Genomic DNA, 22,998 nt, shown 5'->3' with positions numbered 1-22,998 from the left:
TTTAGAATTCAAAGCTTTGTTTGTATACATTTCCACTTTTATTTCCTTTCCTATGATGTGTTCTTTTTAATTTGGGGGGCTTTATTATATATATATGGTTATATATATAAAATCTTGGTGCTGGGGCTCAGTCATATACACTTATCTTTCTCTGCTTTCCTTTTCTTTCCGAACAGAAATTTAATTCTAGGATTAGTTTTTTAAGTTTATTTTTTCCCCAGTTTATTCTGGTTTATTAATAACGATATTTCTAAGGATTAAGATGGTCTTGGCCAACTCTCCTTTCCTGCCAGCTCCACATCTCCATCTGCAGGCCAAGCAGCAGCCAGTTCTGAGCACTGCCTGCTTGTTGCCTGCACTCTGCCTGCCCCACTCCACTGCGAGGCAGCCATGGCCCTGACCGTCCCACTCCTCGGCTTGATCTGCTCAGTGTCCTGGTCTCTCAGCGGTCTGCCTTTTCTGCTGGAACAGCTGCGAGCCGACATCTCAGAAAAGCAGTGCTGGTGTTTTCCTCTAACCAGTGGTAACATGAAACCGGGAGGCACACAGGAGTGCAGAGCGTTCCTGCCCACCCTTCACAGCAGATTCCTCCACTCTCACAAGGTGGGCTCTTCTTTCTCTGCCCATCAGTAGGCTCTCAAAATACCCCATGCCAGTCAGTAAACTTCTGGAAAAGCAGAGGTAAGCAGTTTTATTTCATGAGTTGGCCCATGGACCGTGGGAAACACTTCAGAATCTGGACAGCTATACTTAGAAGAGAAGTAGGAGAACAAGCAGAATAATTGAAAATTGAGGGAAGAAAATAAGCAGAAAAAAATGAGCACCTTGAGAGGGACCGCAATCAGCAACCAAAGGGACCAGAAATCAAGGGCACGTAAATCCCACATTCTGGCTGATGCCAAACTGGACAGACACTGGGAGAGGATGGCATCAGAACTGGCCGGGCCAGGAGGTGATCAGAGTGACTGTGCTGGGGGTGGGCCATGTGGGGGTGAGTAATAGTGCAGGTGCTGATGAAGAGAAGGCAGGAGGGGTCAGGGCTGAGGCAATAAGTTCTGGATAAATCCTGTGATTCCTGTGTGCCTCAGTCACTTTTGAAACATAGCAGGGTAAGTAATTAATGAAACTATGTTATATATGTAAACCTGAACTGAGTTGCTGTTTTCTTGGAAGAAATAAGTTATCATTTAGAACATAAAAAACACACCTGCTCTTCCTTGTCTCTAGTGACGAGCCTTTGAAAACAACCAGCATCTCACAAACGCTTCCAGGTCGTTTCTGAAGACATTGTCTTTCCCTGGAGAGAGGGGACAGCTGACAGGGAGGTGAGTGAAGGCGATGGGACTGAGGTGGGGATCCTGGAGGTGTGGAGGCAGTTCTTCCAGGAAGGCCCACGGCAAGATGACTAAAGGGAAAGATTTTTTTGTTTGTTTGTTTGTTTTACCAAAATAATATGGATAATTCACACAACTCTAGTTCCGGGTCCACAGTGGGCAGGAACATATCATATGTCCTGCATTGCTTATTCAAGACGTCTGTGTGTGCGACTTACGTGGTCTGATCATGTCTTTTGGGAACTTAGTTTTAGCTTTATCTTAGTCAGGTGCTAAACTTATTATTATTGTTGACAACTGTTTTTATTGGCAATTATTATTGACCACACTGCTGGAAAACTAAGCCATAGCTAATTCAGGTAGGAGGTACAGCCAGAAAGAATGAGAATGTAGCAGCTCAGCAGACCGGCTCACACCGTCTCTGCCATTGCTTCAGTGCACCTCTGTGGGCCAGCATGTCCGACATTGACTCTTCCAATGGTGATGCCTTTTCCCGTGGTGTAAACCCAGCATGTGGCTGCACCTCATGACCTTCGTTGTAGGGCTGCTGTCAAGACTGAACGTAAGGTATGTAAGGAGAGACTCTTAGCTTTCATATCACAGGTAAAGGCCTCAGGCTGAGTTTAACGTTGACTTAGTGTAAACACAACATACAACTGCACCTATATGACCAAAGCCAGTTAGAACCTGTCTGACAATGTTAGTGTTGCAATCTTTTCTGTGACTTCCTGTTCACTCTGAGCTTTTCCAGAATGAGCGGTTTTCCATTCTTACCCACTTATTTTAACTTAACTATAAAACATCTGCTTGTCTATGACATAATAATCCTTTGCTGTTTTGGCTCTGGCCTGTCTGTCAAGCTTCTTCACTCCTCCTCCTGCACAATCACAGCAGTTTCCCAGCCCACTCTGATACTTAACACGTCAACACCTCCGCACACATTTAACTGTGTTCTACTCCAACACCTGGCATGTTCCAGTTCATGCTGAAAAATACTCCGCTGTTCCAGACGATGACTTGTTCCTTCAATAAGCATCTATTGGCCTATTGTTTATCAGGAACTTTCCTAACGTTGGTATGTAAGATAAAAAGATGCTGTGGAGTCTTTGTGGGATCCTTCAAGAAGAGTGAGTCATTTCTTTCTTGTACATACCTTGTACTGTCATGCACCACATAACGTTGCAGTACATGATGGACAGCAGATATGATGGTGGTCTCATAAGATTGTAATGGAGCTGAAAAATTATTGTTGTCTAGTGATGTCATGGCCTTAACATTGTACACAATGTGCATATTTGTGTGGATGCTGGTGTAAAGAAGCCTACTGTGCTACCAATCACATAAAAGTATAGCACACACAATCATTTACATGACATAATGCTTGCCAATGACAATAAAAGACTATGTTACTGAATTCTGTATTCACTATACTATACTTTTTATTGTTATTTTATTTAGAGTGCACTCTTTCTGCTTATAAAAGAGTTTGATGTGAAACAGTGTGCTGTGTTACCTGGCAATGCCCTCTCATAGCCCATGTTTACTGAACCTCATGATTGCATCATTATCTTTTATGCTTGATTTAATCTTGTGTTGCTTTTTCCATCATGGCTTTTAAGTGTTCAAACAATGATGAAATCACCTATGATGCATTTCTCAGAATGTATCCTCAGAATGTTAAGTGAAACATGACTATATTTGTATCCCATATCATACTGTGTTGTTGTTTACAAGTTTCTCTCCCTGGTGAGACTTGGTTCCTGAAAAGCAAGGCCCAAATCTTAATAATTTTTTTTTTGTATTTTTCTGAAGTTGGAAACGGGGAGGCAGTCAGACAGACTCCCGCATGCGCCCGACTGGGACCCACCCGGCATGCCCACCAGGGAGCAATGCTCTGCCCATCTGGGGCATTGCTCTGTTGCAACCAGGGCCATTCTAGCGCCTGAGGCAGGGGCCATGGAGCCATCCTCAGTGCCCGGGCCAACTTTGCTCCAATGGAGCCTTGGCTGTGGGAAGGGAAGAGAGAGACAGAGAAGAAGGAGAGGGGGAGGGGTGGAGAAGCAGATGGGCGCTTCTCCTGTGTGCCCTGGCCGGGAATCTAACCTGGGACTCCTGCAATCCAGGCCGACGCTCTACCACTGAGCCAACCGGCCAGGGCCAATAATTTTTTTTCTCTTGCCTGTAACATAGTAATTGCTCACAAAAGTTTGTTTCACTAAACTGAACTATGAACAAAAGATAGATAAATGATAAATGATGTAGCTCTAAAAGCTGAAGTTTGCATACAGAGGAGGAATGCCCAAAATGGTTGATACAGTAATAAACTGTGAGAAGAAGGGTGTGAATTTGGGTTGAAATTCAGGAAGATTTAATAAAAAAACTGGATCTCAGTTAGACCTTAAGTTTGGGAGAGATGATGAAAAAACCAGACAGGAATGTGAAAAATCATGTTTAAGGGACAATGATCCAAGCACTGGAACAGAAGACCTTGCTGGCCAACTTCAGAGAAATGTTAAGATGTGCCCTAGCAGCCCTGGCCGATAGGCTCAGTGGTAGAGCGTTGGCCTGGTGTGCAGGAGTCCCAGGTTCGATTCCCGGCCAGGGCACACAGGAGAAGCGCCCATCTACTTCTCCACCCCTCCCCCTCTCCTTCCTCTCTGTCTCTCTCTTCCCCTCCCACAGCCGAGGCTCCATTGGAGCAAAGTTTGCCCAGGTGCTGGGGATGACTCTGTGGCCTCTGCTTCAGGTGCTAGAATGGCTCTGATTGCGGCAGAGCGACGCCCCAGATGGGCAGAGCATCGCCCCCTGGTGGGCATGCCGGGTGGATCCCGGTCGGGTGCATGCGAGAGTCTGTCTGACTGCCTCCCTGTTTCCAACTTGAGAAAAATACAAAAAAAGAAAAAAAAAAAAGAAAAAAAGAAAAGAAAAAAGAAAAAAGATGCGCCCTAGCAAGGTGTTTCAGACCCAGAGGCTCACAAAAGAATAAAGGTAATCACTTGACTTTCTGTAAGGCTTTGTGGTTTTCTAAGCATTTTCCCTTTTCCCCCTTAAGTATTTTCCTATGACATAGACAGAGAAGGAAGGCATTATTACCTCAACTTTACATATGAAGAAATTAAGATCAGAGATGATAAGTAACTCCTCCAAGTCTCACAGCTAGCGAGTGACAGAGCTGGGACAATAAACTAGTTCTTATGAATGATTCTCCCCAATATATACTCTTTTCTGCCAGTTTGTGTGTGTGCGTGTGTGTGTGTGTGTGTGTGTGTGTGTGTGTGTACAATGAGCCCTGATCTTAAGAGAGACAAGACAAGAGGACAAGATTCCAGGTGAGGTGCCTCCGTGCCCTTGCCCATGAACATAAGTCCCTACTGTCAACCTTCTATGCACAAAATGTGAGCCTGGGTAGCCAGGAGTTAAGTCTTCTTGAAGTAAAGTGGTTTAGTCTCTCCTTTGTTCCCTAAAAAACTGGAACAGAGGCTAGAGGAAGCTCTCCTTTTTTCTTTGGAGAACCAAAAAGTTCCATATGGAGAGAAGCTAGACTAAGTTATTACTTTGTTATTGTAGTAATTAAAAATATCCATTCTCATTTTTGAACTGTTTTGTTTTCCACTTGAATATGAGTTATTTGGTAGATAATGACACATTTATTTATTTATATACTTACTCATTTATCCAGGTGGAGCAGGTAAGGTATAAATTAATCCACTATAAACTACTTGTTTCTGAAATCAAATAGTTGCTTTCTAATTTTTCAGTAAGAATGATCTTTATGTGGCCAACTTTCACTACACTGTTTCTCTGAATGACAAATTTACTTTGGAAAAATAATTATTTAGTCCAATGATTTAATAATTTTTTTTCTTACTTGCACATTTAAAGAATGTTGTGTGATCTTTTCCAAATATCTTGTTAGGGCTGGTTATCTGTGGGATAAGTACCCCTGCATGGTATAGAGTTGACCCTTGCATATATAACTTTTGCTCCCCCAAAACTTAACTACTAATACCACTGTTGATCATGAGCCTTACCAATAACACAAAGCTGATTCACACATACTTTATATGTATATTACAGACTATATCCTTATAATAAAGTAGGTTAGAGAAAAGAAAATACTAAGAAAATTATAAGAAAGAAAAAAATACATTTGCAGTATTTGTTGAGAGAAATCCACATATTAAGTGGATCCACAAAGTTCAAACCTGTGTCGTTCAAGGGTCAACTGTAATATTACTTGTGTTTTACAGCACTCTGCTGTTTTCCAAAGATAATTTTTTTTCTCTACTCTCTTCTTTTTCACTGTCTATTGTACTGACTTCTATTCCTTTTTATTCTCCACCCTTTTCCTTCTTGGACTTTTTAGGTGTCTGGCAGATAAATCCCTTACTTCTGGACTAAAAAGCTTTTCTCAAAACCTTCTAACAGATGATTCAATTTACTGGAAAAACCCTTTCCTAATAGCCTGCTCTATTTGCCACGCTTTGGAACAAACAGTCTGCCTATAAAGTCAAATGTGGGTGCAGGAATACAGGAATTATGTGAACAATTAAGGCAAAAACCTCTGCACTTGACTTGGGATGAACACACACAATAGTGTACAGGTGATGTGTTATGTATGGAGTTGTATGCCAGAAACCTGTATGATTTTATTAACCAATGTCACCCCAATAAATTCAATAAAAATTTTAAACAAATTTTAGAAACTTTGAAAAGAAAAACTTCTGCTATCTTTGAAGAAAAACTATTAAAGCCTTAACACTGCATATAATCATTTACTTGGTCAAATCAAATTCTACACAAATATTTACTTCACATTGTCAAGGCTCCATACATTCATGCTTAGCCTATTGTTTTAAATAGGTTTTGATAAAAATAACATTATTTTTAAGAAACAGAAAAACAGTTTGAGTAAAATAATCATAAATTTGGTTCTTACTTGATATGCACTCAATGAAGCACTCAGGAACAGTGGGCAATTTCTGAGATAAAGTAATCCAGTTCTAAGGGCTGGTATCCACTCTCTTAGATCTATAGCCTTTGAATGCATCCATATGTACAAAGGTGTCTATATATAGAATATGTAAGTCAACGGGGAAATTATGGTTCTGTCAGCTTTAATAATTAACTTTCATTAACTTTTACAACAATGGAAAGACTCCAGTGTGGTCTTGACCTTTGAGACTATGATCTGCAGAAGGGATGATAACAGCTTCCTCAAGTTCCGTGTGAGAACATACCCCTCACTGCACATGTGTGTGTGTTTCATTGGTTTGCAGAGATTTGTGCAGCTGATGTGCATGTAGAAGTAAAAAAAAAATTCAGCAAGGGTTATCTTTCTGCCCTTTTATCTACCAGTTTAGATGGGAGTTTAGATGGTTGCTTCTTGGCTGGCTGACTCCACGGAGCTCTCAGAAGCTGCACAAGAATGCTGTACAGGTGAACTCATGGTATGATAACAGCCTTTGCTAAGAAGCTGTCCCAACTCTGGGCAACATGCCTCTGTCTGGACTCTGATTCCTGCCCCTCTGCCTCATGCTATTCCCACTGAAAGCATGAAAGCAGTGACCCCTTTGTTACTGCAGCCAGTGGAATTTGACGTCCTTATCTTACTTAACCTCTTAGCATTTAACCAGCTGAAGACTTTACTTGGAAATCTTCTATAAACTTAAAAACCTTTTTTTCCTTAACCATGATTCTCTTTATATTCCACCTCATGCTTCTCTGCCAACTCCCCTGTGTCCAACCTGGACTTCCTTTTGCTCTTTCTCTCTGCCCTGATGCCATAAGTGATGGTCCAGTGGTTCCCAGTGACTTCCGGGTCACTAACTCCAGCCCTCTGGATCCACATATTGAACACCTGGATGTCCCGGGGGCACCTTAGTCTTAATATCCAAATCTGAGCTCTTGATCTTTCCTTCAAATGTGCTCTAGTGTTTATCATTCCAGTACAGAACACCGGCCTCTACTCATGCCAGAAACCTGGGAATCACCCTTGACTCTTCCTCTTGCCCATGCCAGCCAATCCACCATCACCAAGTCCAGTGGACTCTACCTCCCAATTGTACCACAGAGCCATTGTGTTTCATCTCCCTCCTGCTTCCCTGGCCTAACCCACCACCAGATCTCACAATGCCTTCTTGCTTCCTCTCTTAAACCTTCTCGTGTCTTCACCGTCCAGTGGTCTGAAAGATCACTTCCAGGTAGTCCTCTCCAGGGAGCCAGCATTAATCCTATAACACCAGACCTCCAGAGTCTTGCATGCCGTCGCCCTCCCCAGCTCTCCAGCCTCACCATCGCCTTTCCATTCCAGCCTCTGATGCTGTGGAGTTGGCCAGCCCCTGTCCAGCATGTCCTCTGCTGAAATGCTCTCCTCCCCTCTGTCTGGCTATTACTTAGCTCCAGTGTCACTTCCTCAGAGAGAGCTCCTTTGGTCCCCCAATCTAAATTAGCTCCACTTGTGGTATTCCCTCATAACATCCTTTACTTTTCCAACATAGCATAGCAATTCCAAAATAAACTAATAAACTACTTGTTTAATGGTTGGCTCCCTTGGTAGAATGAAAGCTCCATATAAGCAGGGACCTTGATTGTCTTATTCAGTACTATATCCCCAGTACCCAGAGTGAATCTATAATAGAACTAGTTAAATGACAGTTAAATGAATGAATTATAGTTGATATAACACAACTCTGAAGAATTTGGATAAGGCACTAGTTTGTTCTAAATTAATCTAACCTGTATTTTAAAGTTGGCTCAAACTTATACCAACTGTGTAATTGAATTAGCTGTGGAATAATTTAAAGCTTTTAAAAAATATATTTTTCCCCATTGATTTGAGAGAGAAAGGGAGAGAGAGAAGCACTAACTTGCCATTTCACTTAGTTGTGCACTCACTCATTGATTGCTTCTCCTATATGTTTTGACCAGGGATCAAACCCTGGCCTTGGTGTACCTGTACCATGCCCCATCCACTGAGCCCTCCAGCCAGGGCTCATTTAACACTTTTAATTGGAGCCCCAGCCGGTGGCACAGTTGCTACAGTGCAGCTCTAGAGCACCGATGTTGCCAGCTCAAGCCCAGGGTCCTCAACTGGATTCTCAAAGGTGCCAGTTTGAGTCCTGGTCAGGGCACAAATGAGAAGCAATCAAAGTCATAACTAAGTGGAACAAGTTGATGCTTCTCTCTCTCAAAAAAGCTTTTAATTGTTTTAACAAATGTACAGCATTTATTCAGGACTACTGTGCATTGCTCAAATTGTGTTTTTTAGGTTTGGTTGCTGAAAGAACTGGAAAAAGAATGTATATAAGATAGAATCTTAGAACTACTGATCAGATTAAAGTGACTTATTTTAGAACAAATAAGAGTTTTTCAAGGTTAAAGAATACAAGCTGAATAAAGATAAATCAAAAGCATTCTTTTATACTAGCAATAATCAAACAGAAATATAATAGAAAAAAAGATACCATAGGTAATAGCAACAGAAGCTCCAAAGGTAAGTAAGACTGAATCTTAGCTAACGACATATGGGAACTTTATGAAGAATATTGCAAAGCATCATTAAGGGATGAAAAGAAAAACATATAGCCATACATTTTCCTGGATGCAAGGCTCAATATCATAAAGACATTTCCCTCAAATTAATCTAATGTATAATATGCTAATGTAATAAAAAATCTAAAAGTGGGGAGACTTACTCTGTCAGATATAAAGATATATTACAAAGATTTAGTAATTATTACAGTGCTCTATTTGTGCTGATGGAGACAAATGCACCAGCAAAGCAGAATAGAAGGCCCAGAATCATGTGTTTAAACTTGACCTATGATTGAGGTGACATTACAGCAGAAAGGACAAGCTAACTATTTAATAAATAGAGTTAAGACAACTGGCTATCCACATGGAACAAGTAAAATTTAGATTCCAACTTCACACCAGACACACAAAAAACTTTTCAAGTTACCTGAAAACATAAATGTAAAAAGCAAAAATTTAAAACCTTTAGAAGAAAAAAAAAAGAATACCATTATAACCTTGGAATAATGGTATTTCTTAACCAAGTCACAAAAATGTGCATATTATAAAGGAAAGTTTAAATGATCTTGTGCAGACTAGGCAATGTATTTGCCTCAAGTCTTTAAAAGATAATATTAGCATATGTAAGGAACTCCTACAAATCAATAAGACAAAAAGCAAAAAGTCAACATGACCTGTCAATTTACAGAAAACTTAAAGTGTCAACATATGAAAAAATGTTTGATTTTACTAGTAATTAGGGAAAAGTAGATTAAAACCACAATGAGGGTGGATGACGTCACAGTAATGGCGGGGTAGGAAGCGATACCGATAAATCTCCCCCAAAACTCAACAAGATCTTCAATCAGAAACAGAAAAACCTATCCTTGGAGCCTCCAGATATTTCGCAATACACCCGAAGGTATGGTAGAGTGAAAAATTGGCTAAATATATAATCAAACCCCGAAGGAAATAGGGACTAAGAAATGCTCCACCTTCCTAACTAACTTAAACAGGGTGGCTTTCACTGGGAACTGAGAATATAGAAACTAAGGTGGGCAAAGGGGGTGAATAGATCCAGGCCGTGGCATAAACAGCCAAACCAGGCTGTGGCACGGAGATTCAAGCCGAGGAAAAACTGTTCCTGTGGCAACCTGGGCAGTACAAGCTAACACTCGCGCCAAACCCAGACGAAGAAAGAAAAGTGGGGCAGCCATTTTCCCTGATCCCCTGGTCAGTGCATGCAGATAGTAGGTGAGAGATTCCTTCCAAAGCCCCGGGAGTGGGCGCCAGTGTTATCCCACAGAGAGGCAGAGTCAGAGGCCTTTGTGTGGGCCGAAAGCGGAAACTCCGGACCGCCCCAGTGCCCTTAAAAAGCCGCACATGGGGAGGGAGTGAGAGCCAATTTCAATGCTGGAACTTCTCCGTGCGGGTGGGGGTTTCACTCAGAGGGTGAGGCAGTCGGCCTGATATCCTGATCTGCACATGCAGATAGTGAGCGAGAGATTCCTCCGAGTGCCTCGGCAGTGTGCGCCCATGTTATCCCACAGAGGAGCAGAGTCAGGGGCCTTTGTGTGGGCCAAAAGCGGAATCTCGGGCCGCCCCAGTGCCTTGAAAAAGCCATGCACAGGACAGAGTGAGAGCCAATTCCAATGCTGGAACTTTTCCATGTGGGTGGGGGTTACACTCAGAGTGTGAGACTGCTGGCCTAATATCCTGGTCTGTGCACACAGACAGTGAGCGAGAGTTTCCTCCAAGCGCCTCGGGAGTGGGCGTCCGCCCGTGATACCAGACAGAGTGGCAGAGCCAGAGGTCTTTGAGTGGGCAGAAGACCCGCCTGATTATGCTAGCAGCTCTGACTGACTGAGCCTTACCCAGAGCCCTGTCCTGAGTGGGAATAGAGTGGGGAGTTGCAAGCTCTTTGAGCCTCTTACTATCCAGGCAGAGGCAGCAGCAACCCCATAGCTGGATTATCAGGCTACTAATTGAGGAAGGAAAGACTAGGAGAGAGGCTCCAGGAACACGGACTCTCTCACTGGTGGAGCCTATAAATGCTAATGAGCCTCAACTGCCAACGAGACTAAAGCACAATATATGACATCGCCATAGAGACTTATCAACTGCAAACCTCTACCTTAGTGTGCCAAAGGGACAGAACCCAGGGTACAGAGTCACCGACCAGGAAGAGAGAGAGAAAAGAAAAAGCAAGAAGATAACCTCTCAAAATCAAGAATAATCTGCAGACTTTATAACCTATCCCATTTTATTTTATTTGTTCGTTTGTTTCTCTTATCTTCATTCTTGATATATTTTTTTCCTCCTCCAATTTGGTCGATTAACTCTCTGCCGGTCTTACTCTCTCCTCTCCTTGAACTACACTACCCATAAGTGTTACATCTCCCATTATCATTTCTTTCCTCTTCCTTTCTTTCTATGAGGGTTGCACTCCAAAACCCTTAACTCTCTCTCTCTCCTCTTTTTTCTTTTTTCTTCTTTAAGTGGTTCCCTCTTTTTTTTTCTCTCTCTCTTTCTTTTCTCCTTCTATATTAGTTTCTTCCTTTCTCCTTTATGTCTCCTATCATTCAAACCTCAATAACGAACAAATTATCTTATCTGGGACTCAAACTTATGTTTATGGCATTTTGGGGTTTTTTTACTTATCTTTTTAACTCACTAGCAGTGCTCCCATCCCTGGCTCTCCATTTTATCTAGTTCTTGTTCCACTAAATACAAGAGTAATTTTTTAATTTGTCCCCCCATTTTCCTGTTTCCCTCTTATTCCTCTCATCATAACTCTTAGTCAACAAACACCTAAAAGCAAATCATTTTACTCTTGACCCAAATTTTTTCCTTATTTGCTTTTTGTGGGTCCATACCCCCTTCTTTTTTCTTTCTTTCTTTTTTTATTTTGCCCCTTTATTACTTTTGTCCAATTCAGGCCCTCCATTACAGGCATTGTTTGTTCTATTTAATACAATATAATTCACAGTTCACCACAAGATTTTCTCAAGAAAGAAGGGAGAGGAGAGGAGAAAAAAAAAGGAGGGGGGGAATAATTTCCTTTTGTAAAATTTTTATTTTATATCATTTTTCTTCATTTCATTATTAATTTTTTTTTAAAAAACAACTCTTTTCGATTTTTTATTTTTTAACTTTTTAATCATTATTAAATCTCACTAATACTATCAACAAAACCACCATTAAGGAAGAGAAAATCGAATATCATGGATACAAAAGAAAGAGAGGTAGCACAGCTAGATGAGGAAAAATCTATGGAGAAAAAATTTAATATATTGGAAACCTTGGAGCTAAATGACAGAGAATTCAAGATAGAAATCCTAAAAATACTCAGAGTTATACAAGAAAACACAGAAATACAATTTAGAAAGCTCAGAAAACAACTCAATGAACACAAAGAATATATGTCCAAGGAAATTGAAACTATAAAAACAAATCAAACAAAGATGAAAAACTCAATTCACGAGCTGAAAAACGAGGTAACAAGCTTAGCTAATAGAACAGGCCAGATAGAAGGTAGAATTAGTGAAATAGAAGACAAGCAACTTGAGGCACAACAGAGAGAAGAAGAAAGAGACTCAAAAATTTAAAAAAATGAGATAGCCCTACAGGAATTATCTGACTCCATCAAAAAGAATAACATAAGAATAATAGGTATATCAGAGGGAGAAGAGAGAGAAAATGGAATGGAGAACATACTGAAACAAATAATAGAAGAGAACTTCTCAAGCCTGTAGAAAGAACTAAAGCCTCAAATATAAGAAGCAAACAGAACTCCGAGTTTTCTTAACCCCAACAAACCTACTCCAACGCACATCATAATGAAATTGGCACAAACCAACGGCAAAGAAAAAATTCTCAAGGCAGCCAGGGAAAAGAAGAATACAACATATAAAGGAAGGCCCATTAGATTATCATCCGATTTCTCAACAGAAACTCTACAAGCTAGAAGAGAGTGGACCTCAATATTTCAAGTCCTGAAAGAGAGGAACTTTCAGCCACGAATACTATACCCATCAGAGCTATCCTTCAAATATGAAGGAGAAATAAATACATTCACAGATACAGAAAAGATGAGGGAATTTATCATCAGATAACCCCCACTCCAGGAACTACTAAAGGGGGTTCTCCAATCAGATACAAAGAACACACACACACACACACAAAAAAAACAAAGCCACAAGTAAAAGCTCCAAGAAGAACACAATAAAACCAAATTTAAACTGTGACAACAACAAAAAGAAAGGGAGAAGGAGAGGATGGAGATTAACAGTAGCAAAGGACGATGGAGTGCAAAAGTACCCACAAAATAGTGCACTACAATGAACAGGGTAGGAACCCTTTTCATTACTTAAAGGTAACCATCATTGAAAAAAACCACCACAGAAGCACATGAGATAAAAAAGATAGCAACAGAGGAAAGATGTATGGAATAAAACCAAATAAAAACAAAAGAGAAGAATCAAACAAGACACAAAAATAACAGAAAGTAATCTATAAAATGGCAATAGGGAACTCACAAGTGTCAATAATTACACTAAATGGCCTGACCTGTGGTGGCGCAGTGGATAAAGCGTCGACCTGGAAATGCTGAGGTCGCTGGTTCGAAACCCTGGGCTTGCCTGGTCAAGGCACATATGGGAGTTGATGCTTCCAGCTCCCCCCTTCTCTCTGTCTCTCCTCTCTCTCTCTCTCTCTCTCTCTCTCTGTCTCTCCCTCTCCTCTCTAAAATGAATAAAAAAATAATAAAAACTTAAAAAAAAATTAAAAAAAATAATTACACTAAATGTAATTGGATTAAACTCACCAATAAAAAGACACAGAGTAGCAGAATGGATTAAAGAAGAAAATCCAACTGTATGCTGCCTACAGGAAACTCATCTATTATAAGTAACAAGGAAAAGCAAATTGAAAGTGAAAGGCTGGAAAACAATACTCCAAGCAAATAACATCCAAAAAAAGAGCAGGCATAGCAATACTCATATCTGATAATGCTGACTACAAGACAGCAAAAGTACTCAGAGACAAAAATGGCCATTTCATAATGGCTAAGGAGACACTGAATCAAGAAGACATAACAATTCTTAATATATGTGCACCAAACCAAGGAGCACCAAAATATATAAGACAGCTACTTATTGATCTTAAAACAAAAACTGACAAAAATACAATCATACTTGGAGACCTCAAAACACCGCTGACGGCTCTAGATAGGTCATCCAAACAGAGAATCAACAAAGATATAGTGGTCTTAAATAAAACACTAGAGCACCTGGATATAATAGACATCTACAGGACATTTCATCCCAAAGTGACTGAGTATACTTTTTTCTCCAGTGTACATGGATCATTCTCAAGAATTGACCATATGTTGGGCCACAAAAATAACACCAGCAAAGTCAGAAAAATCGAAGTTGTACCAAGCATATTTTCTGATCATAAAGCCTTGAAACTAGAATTCAACTACAAGAAAAAGGGAAAATGTGGAAACTAAACAACAGACTTTTAAAAAATGAATGGGTCAAAGAAGAAATAAGTGCAGAGATCAAAAGATATATACAGACTAATGAAAATGACAATACGACATATCAGAGTCTATGGGATGCAGCAAAAGCAGTGATAAGAGGGAAGTTCATATCACTTCAGGCATATATGAACAAACAGGAGAGAGCCCAAGTGAACCACTTAACTTCACACCTTAAGGAACTGGAAAAAGAAGAACAAAGACAACCCAAAAACCAGCTGAAGAAAGGAGATAATAAAAATCAGAGCAGAAATAAATGAAATAGAGAACAGTAAAACTATAGAAAAAATTAATAGGACAAAGAGCTGGTTCTTTGAAAAGATCAACAAAATTGACAAACCCTTGGCAAGACTTACCAAGGAAAAAAGAGAAAGAACTCATATAAACAAAATCCAAAATGAAGGAGGAGAAATCACCACAGACACTGTAGATATACAAAGATTATTGTAGAATACTATGAAAAACTTTATGCCACTAAATTCAACAACCTAGAAGAAATGGATAAATTCCTAGAACAGTACAACCTTCCTAGACTGAGTCAAGAAGAAGCAGAAAGCCTAAACAGACCTATTAGTAGAGAAGAAATAGAAAAAAACATTCAAAACCTCCCCAAAAATAAAAGTCCAGGCCCTGACGGCTATACCAGCGAATTTTATCAAACATTCAAAGACTTGGTTCCTATTCTACTCAAAGTCTTCAAAAAAATTGAAGAAGAAGCAATACTTCCAAACATATTTTATGAGGCCAACATAACCCTCATACCGAAACCAGGCAAGGATGGCACAAAAAAAGAAAACTACAGACCAATATCTCTAATGAGTACAGATGCTAAAATACTAAACAAAATACTAGCAAATTGAATACAACAACATATTAAAAAAATAATAATCATGATCAAGTGGGATTCATCCCAGAATCTCAAGGATGGTTCAACATACATAAAACGGTTAACGTAATACACCATATCAACAAAACAAAGAACAAAAACCACATGATCTTATCAATAGACACAGAAAAGGCTTTCAATAAAATACAATACAACACAATTTTATGTTTAAGACTCTCAACGAAATGGGTATAGAAGGAAAATATCTCAACATGATAAAGGCCATATATGATAAACCATCAGCTAACATCATATTAAATGGCACTAAACTGAAGGCTTTCCCCCTTAAATCAGGAACAAGACAGGGTTGTCCACTCTCTCCACTCTTATTTAATGTGGTACTAGAGGTTCTAGACAAGACAAAGAAATAAAAGGCATCCATATTGGAAAAGAAGAAGTAAAGGTATCACTTTTTGCAGATGATATGATTCTATACATCGAAAGCCCCAAAGAATCTACAAAAAGACTACTAGAAACAATAAGCCAATACAGTAAGGTCGCAGGATACAAAATTAACATACAGAAGTCAATAGCCTTTCTATATGCCAACAATGAAACAATTGAGAATGAACTCAAAAGAATAATCCCCTTCACAATTGCAACAACAAAAAAATATACTTAGGAATAAACATAACAAGGAATGTAAAGCACTTATATAATGAAAACTATAAACCATTGTTAAGGGAAATCGAAAAAGATATAATGGGATGGAAGAATATTCCTTGTTCTTGGTTAGGAAGAATAAATATAATCAAGATGGCCATATTACCCAAAGCAATATACAAATTTAATGCAATTCCCATCAAAATTCCAATGGCATTTTTTAAAGAAATGGAACAAAAAATTATCAGATTTATATGGAACTATTAAAAACCCCAAATAGCCAAAGCAATCCTAAAGAAAAATAATGAAGCTGGGGGCATTACAATACCTGACTTCAAACTATATTATAGGGCCACGACAATCAAAACAGCATGGTATTGGCAGAAAAATAGACACTCAGACCAATGGAACAGAATAGAAAACCCAGAAATAAAACCACATATATATAGTCAAATAATTTTTGATAAAGGGACCAACAACACACAATGGAGAAAAGAAAGCCTCTTCAATAAATGGTGCTGGGAAAACTGGAAAGCCTCATGCAAAAGAATGAAACTGGACTACAGTTTGTCCCCCTGTACTAAAATTAACTCAAAATGGATCAAAGATCTAAACATAAGACCTGAAACAATAAAGTACATAGAAGAAGACATAGGTACTAAACTCATGGACCTGGGTTTTAAAGAGCATTTTATGAATTTGACTCCAATGGCAAGAGAAGTGAAGGCAAAAATTAATGAATGGGACTACATCAGACTAAGAAGTTTTTGCTCAGCAAGAGAAACTGATAACAAAATAAACAGAAAGCCAACTAAATGGGAAATGATATTTTCAAACAATAGCTAAAAACAAAACAAAACAAAAAAAACAATAGCTCAGATAAGGGCCTAATATCCAAAATATGCAAAGAACTCATAAAACTCAACAACAAACAAACAAACAATCCAATAAAAAAATGGGAAGAGGACATGAACAGACACTTCTCCCAGGAAGAAATAGAAATGACCAACAGATATATAAAAAGATGCTCATCTTCTTTAGTTATTAGAGAAATGCAAATCAAAACTGCAATGAGATACCACCTCACACCTGTTAGATTAGCTATTTTTAACAAGACAGGTAATAGCAAATGTTGGAGAGGCTGTGGAGAAAAAGGAACCCTCATCCACTGTTGGTGGGAATGTAAAGTAGTACAACCATTATGGAAGAAAGTATGGTGGTTCCTCAAAAAACTGAAAATAGAACTACCTTATGACCCAGCAATCCCTCTACTGGGTATATACCCCCAAAACTCAGAAACATTGATACGTAAAGACACATGCAGCCCCATGTTCATTGCAGCATTGTTCACAGTGGCCAGGACATGGAAACAACCAAAAAGCCCATCAATAGATGACTGGATAAAGAAGATGTGGCACATATACACTATGGAATACTACTCAGCCATAAGAAATGATGACATCGGATCATTTACAGCAAAATGGTGGGATCTTGATAACATTATACGAAGTGAAATAAGTAAATCAGAAAAAAACAGGAACTGCATTATTCCATACGTAGGTGGGACATAAAAATGAGACTAAGAGACATTGATAAGAGTGTGGTGGTTATGGGGGGAGGGGGGAAAGGGAGAGGGAAAGGGGGAGGGGGAGGGGCACGAAGCAAACTAGATAGAAGGTGACAGAGGACAATCTGACTTTGGGTGATGGGTATGCAACATAATTGAACGACAAGATAACCTGGACTTGTTATCTTTGAATATATGTATCCTGATTTATTGATGTCGCCCCATTAAAAAAATAAAATTATTTAAAACAAAACCCACAATGAGATACATTCCACACTTATCACAAGAAGGGGTGGAACTAGATTTGGTGGAGTCTGAAGTTTATGTGATTTGTGGGGCTCATTTTAAGGATAGAACACGACATACAAGTACAAAATTAGCTATGGGTTTTTAAAGGAGCCCAAGCAAATGAAGGGTCCTGCCTTTAAGCTTCATTTATTTATTTATTTATTTATTTATTTTTAGAGATACAGAGAGAGGGATACTTAGGGACAGACAGACAGAAATGGAGCGAGATGAGAAGCATCAATCATTGTTTTTCGTTGTGACACCTTAGTTGTTCATTGATTGCTTTCTCATATGTGCCTTGACCGTGGGCCTTCATCCGACCGAGTAACCCTTTGCTCGAGCCAGCGCCCTGGGTCCAAGCTAGTGAGCTTTACCCAAACCAGATGAGCCCGCGCTTAAGCTTGCGACCTCAGGGTCTCAAACCTGGATCCTCCGCATCCCAGTCTGACGCTCTATCCACTGCTCCACTGCCTGGTCAGGCAAGCTTCATTTATTTCATGGTAAATTTCTTCTGTATGAAATACCCGAAAATGCCAAGGGTCACAGAGGATGTGGAATAATAGGAATGTCAACCACTGTTGTGTGTGTGAATTGGGGCAGTCACTTCAGAGGGCCATTTGGTGCTATCACCAAATTGAAGATGCACATCTTTTAAGACTTGGCAATTCCTCTCTTAAGTATATGTCCTTCAGAAATGCTGATGCATTAAAAAATGTTTAAAGCATCAATGTCTGTAATAGTAGGGCAAGAAGGAAATATCCTAAGTATCATTTACAAGACAATGGGTTGGGAAGTTATGCTTTGTAAAAAAAATGGATGAAAATCAATATATTAGAGCAGTACATAGCAAAATGAACTCCTCTGACAAAGACAAATGGAGTAAAAAAATAAGAAAGAATAAATCCAATATGATTCTAATTATATAAAATTTAAAATATTAGCAAAATGCTTATGATTTGTAGATATACAGCAAATGTACAAGAACAAGCAATGGAATGGTAAAGCAAGACGTTCAGGATAGCAGTTCCCTCAGTGGAGAAAGGAATTTACTGGGGAGGACTATGAAGAGAGCCTCTACTATAGCTGTAATATTTTCTTTTTTTTTTATTACAGATTTCTTCTTTCTTTCTTTCTTTCTTTCTTTCTTTCTTTCTTTCTTCTTTTTTAAAATTGGAGATATGTACAGTATTGTTTCCTGGGGATGCCATAACAAAGTCCACAAATAAGTGGCTTTAAACAACAGAACTTCATTCCCCCATGGTTTTGGAGTCAAACATTAAGATGTCACAGGGCTGTTCCCTGTGAGACACTGGGTGGGATCCTTACTTGCCTTCCAGCTCCCAGTGGTGACTGGCAGTCCTTGGTGTTTCTTGTCTTGCTTCTGCGTGACTCCAGTCTCTACCCCTGTTGTCATACAGTCTTCTCACTCTCTGTTCCCTCCTATTATAAGGATCCTAGTCATTTTGGATTAAGAGTCCATTCTTTTTTTTATTTTTATTTTTATTTTTTTTATTCATTTTAGAGAGGAGAGGGGGAGAGAGAGAGAGAGAGAGAGAGAGAGAGAGAAGAGACAGAGAGAGAGAAGGGGGGAGGAGCTGGAAGCATCAACTCCCATATGTCCTTGACCAGGCAAGCCCAGGGTTTCGAACTGGCGACCTCAGCATTTCCAGGTCGACGCTTTATCCACTGTGCCACCACAGGTCAGGCAAGAGTCCATTCTATGATACTTCAGTATGACCTCATCTTACCTATCTGCATCTGCAGTGACCCAATTTCCAAATAAGGTCATTCTGAAATACCGGGAGTTAGGACTTTAACATACCTTTTTTGAAGGGTGGAGAGGTGAGGTCAATTTGATCTACAACAAGCATGCAGTAAAATGTACAGTTCTTAAATGTACAGAAAGTTCTCGGGTTATGACACAGTTCCATTTCTACAACAGTGACATGAGCTGAATTTTGGTGTAAGTCTAAACACACCCTGGCCTAAGTCACTTACCTATCTTAACACAGTTGTAAAATAATAATTTAGAACATAAAAACACAACTAAGCCACAGAAAAAGAAAAGGACATAAATATACAGTACACTGTACTGCAATACACAGAAAAAATTACAAAAATGAGTAAGCCTAAACATACACATCTCAATTTTTTTAAAGTTTTTATGGGAGTGAGCGTTGTAAACTCTAAACATCATATGTCGAGACTGTTGTAATCCAAGAACCCCCTGTACATTTTAATAAGTTTTGACAAATGTATATACTCACTTGCATTAGTTTTCTATTGATCTTATAACAAATTACCACAGTTACTAAAAACAACAAAAATTTATTATCTTACACTTCTGTAGGTCAGAAGTCTGGCGTGGGTCTCAGTGGGCTAAAATCAAGGTGTTGATAAGACTGTGTTCCTTTCTGGTGTCTCTAGAGGTGGATCTATTTCCTTGCCTTTTCTGGCTTCTAGAGACCACTTACATTCTTTGGCTCATAACCTTTTCCTCCATCTTCAAAGCCAGCAATATCACATTTCTCTGCCCTTTCTTCTGTTGTCAGTCTCCCTCTCTGACGATAGCCCAAAAGGTTTCTCTGGGGGTATTTTACCCTGTTTTTTTTCTTTAATAATTTTATTTTTTAATGGGGTGACATCAATAAATCAGGATACATATATTCAAAGATAACAAGACCAGGTTATCTTGTCGTTCAATTATGTTGCATACCCATCACCCAAAGTCAGATTGTCCTCTGTCACCTTCTATCTAGTTTGCTTCGTGCCCCTCCCCCTCCCCCTTTCCCTCTCCCTTTCCGCCCTCCCCCCGTAACCACCATACTCTTATCAATGTCTCTTAGTTTCACTTTTATGTCCCACCTACGTATGGAATAATGCAGTTCCTGTTTTTTTTCTGACTTACTTATTTCACTTCGTATAATGTTATCAAGATCCCACCATTTTGCTGTAAATGATCCGATGTCATCATTTCTTATGGCTGAGTAGTATTCCATAGTGTATATGTGCCACATCTTCTTTATCCAGTCATCTATTGATGGGCTTTTTGGTTGTTTCCATGTCCTGGCCACTGTGAACAATGCTGCAATGAACATGGGGCTGCATGTGTCTTTACGTATCAATGTTTCTGAGTTTTGGGGTATATACCCAGTAGAGGGATTGCTGGGTCATAAGGTAGTTCTATTTTCAGTTTTTTGAGGAACCACCATACTTTCTTCCATAATGGTTGTACTACTTTACATTCCCACCAACAGTGGATGAGGGTTCCTTTTTCTCCACAGCCTCTCCAACATTTGCTATTACCTGTCTTGTTAATAATAGCTAATCTAACAGGTGTGAGGTGGTATCTCATTGCAGTTTTGATTTGCATTTCTCTAATAACTAAAGAAGATGAGCATCTTTTTATATATCTGTTGGTCATTTCTATTTCTTCCTGGGAGAAGTGTCTGTTCATGTCCTCTTCCCATTTTTTTATTGGATTGTTTGTTTGTTTGTTGTTGAGTTTTATGAGTTCTTTGCATATTTTGGATATTAGGCCCTTATCTGAGCTATTGTTTTTTTTGTTTTGTTTTTAGCTATTGTTTGAAAATATCATTTCCCATTTAGTTGGCTTTCTGTTTATTTTGTTATCAGTTTCTCTTGCTGAGCAAAAACTTCTTAGTCTGATGTAGTCCCATTCATTAATTTTTGCCTTCACTTCTCTTGCCATTGGAGTCAAATTCATAAAATGCTCTTTAAAACCCAGGTCCATGAGTTTAGTACCTATGTCTTCTTCTATGTACTTTATTGTTTCAGGTCTTATGTTTAGATCTTTGATCCATTTTGAGTTAATTTTAGTACAGGGGGACAAACTGTAGTCCAGTTTCATTCTTTTGCATGAGGCTTTCCAGTTTTCCCAGCACCATTTATTGAAGAGGCTTTCTTTTCTCCATTGTGTGTTGTTGGTCCCTTTATCAAAAATTATTTGACTATATATATGTGGTTTTATTTCTGGGTTTTCTATTCTGTTCCATTGGTCTGAGTGTCTATTTTTCTGCCAATACCATGCTGTTTTGATTGTCGTGGCCCTATAATACAGTTTGAAGTCAGGTATTGTAATGCCCCCAGCTTCATTATTTTTTTTATTATTGCTTTGGTTATTTGGGATTTTTTATAGTTCCATATAAATCTGATGATTTTTTGTTCCATTTCTTTAAAAAATGCCATTGGAATTTTGATGGGAATTGCATTAAATTTGTATATTGCTTTGGGTAATATGGCCATCTTGATTATATTTATTCTTCCTAACCAAGAACAAGGAATATTCTTCCATCCCATTATATCTTTTTCGATTTCCCTTAACAATGGTTTATAGTTTTCATTATATAAGTCCTTTATATTCCTTGTTATGTTTATTCCTAAGTATATTTTTTTGTTGTTGCAATCGTGAAGGGGATTATTCTTTTGAGTTCATTCTCAATTGTTTCATTGTTGGCATATAGAAAGGCTATTGACTTCTGTATGTTAATTTTGTATCCTGCGACCTTACTGTATTGGCTTATTGTTTCTAGTAGTCTTTTTGTAGATTCTTTGGGGCTTTCGATGTATAGAATCATATCATCTGCAAAAAGTGATACCTTTACTTCTTCTTTTCCAATATGGATGCCTTTTATTTCTTTGTCTTGTCTAGAACCTCTAGTACCACATTAAATAAGAGTGGAGAGAGTGGACAACCCTGTCTTGTTCCTGATTTAAGGGGGAAAGCCTTCAGTTTAGTGCCATTTAATATGATGTTAGCTGATGGTTTATCATATATGGCCTTTATCATGTTGAGATATTTTCCTTCTATACCCATTTTGTTGAGAGTCTTAAACATAAAATTGTGTTGTATTGTATTTTATTGAAAGCCTTTTCTGTGTCTATTGATAAGATCATGTGGTTTTTGTTCTTTGTTTTGTTGATATGGTGTATTACGTTAACCGTTTTATGTATGTTGAACCATCCTTGAGATTCTGGGATGAATCCCACTTGATCATGATTATTATTTTTTTAATATGTTGTTGTATTCAGTTTGCTAGTATTTTGTTTAGTATTTTAGCATCTGTACTCATTAGAGATATTGGTCTGTAGTTTTCTTTTTTTGTGCCATCCTTGCCTGGTTTCGGTATGAGGGTTATGTTGGCCTCATAAAATATGTTTGGAAGTATTGCTTCTTCTTCAATTTTTTTGAAGACTTTGAGTAGAATAGGAACCAAGTCTTCTTTGAATGTTTGATAAAATT

The 22,998-nt window shown here is 38.9% G+C and overlaps 1 protein-coding gene across 4 annotated transcripts in view; it reads right to left on the bottom strand.

The window, feature by feature from the left end:
- The window catches only part of SLC26A3 (solute carrier family 26 member 3), a 49,223-nt gene extending 42,827 nt beyond the window's left edge, over window positions 1-6,396 (bottom strand). For 2 of the 4 annotated variants that reach the window (XM_066272188.1, XM_066272186.1), the window contains exons 1-2: window positions 6,274-6,376; window positions 1,208-1,405 (exon numbers count right to left, since the gene is read on the bottom strand). Coding sequence is in view for 1 of the 4 variants with exons in the window: in XM_066272186.1 (XP_066128283.1) it covers window positions 1,208-1,254 (47 nt within the window). In the remaining 3 variants the exon portion in view is untranslated. Of the gene's footprint in view, window positions 1-1,207; window positions 1,406-6,273 lie in introns of all 4 variants that reach the window. The other 2 variants (XM_066272189.1, XM_066272187.1) reach the window with 2 other exon arrangements.
- Window positions 6,397-22,998: the final 16,602 nt, after the last annotated feature.

This window comes from Saccopteryx bilineata, chromosome 4 (genome assembly GCF_036850765.1).
Source record: "Saccopteryx bilineata isolate mSacBil1 chromosome 4, mSacBil1_pri_phased_curated, whole genome shotgun sequence".
In the NCBI taxonomy this organism is placed as follows: Eukaryota; Metazoa; Chordata; class Mammalia; order Chiroptera; family Emballonuridae; genus Saccopteryx; species Saccopteryx bilineata.
Note: the sequence above shows the minus strand (reverse complement) of the source record. Positions and strands in the feature narration are given on the sequence as shown.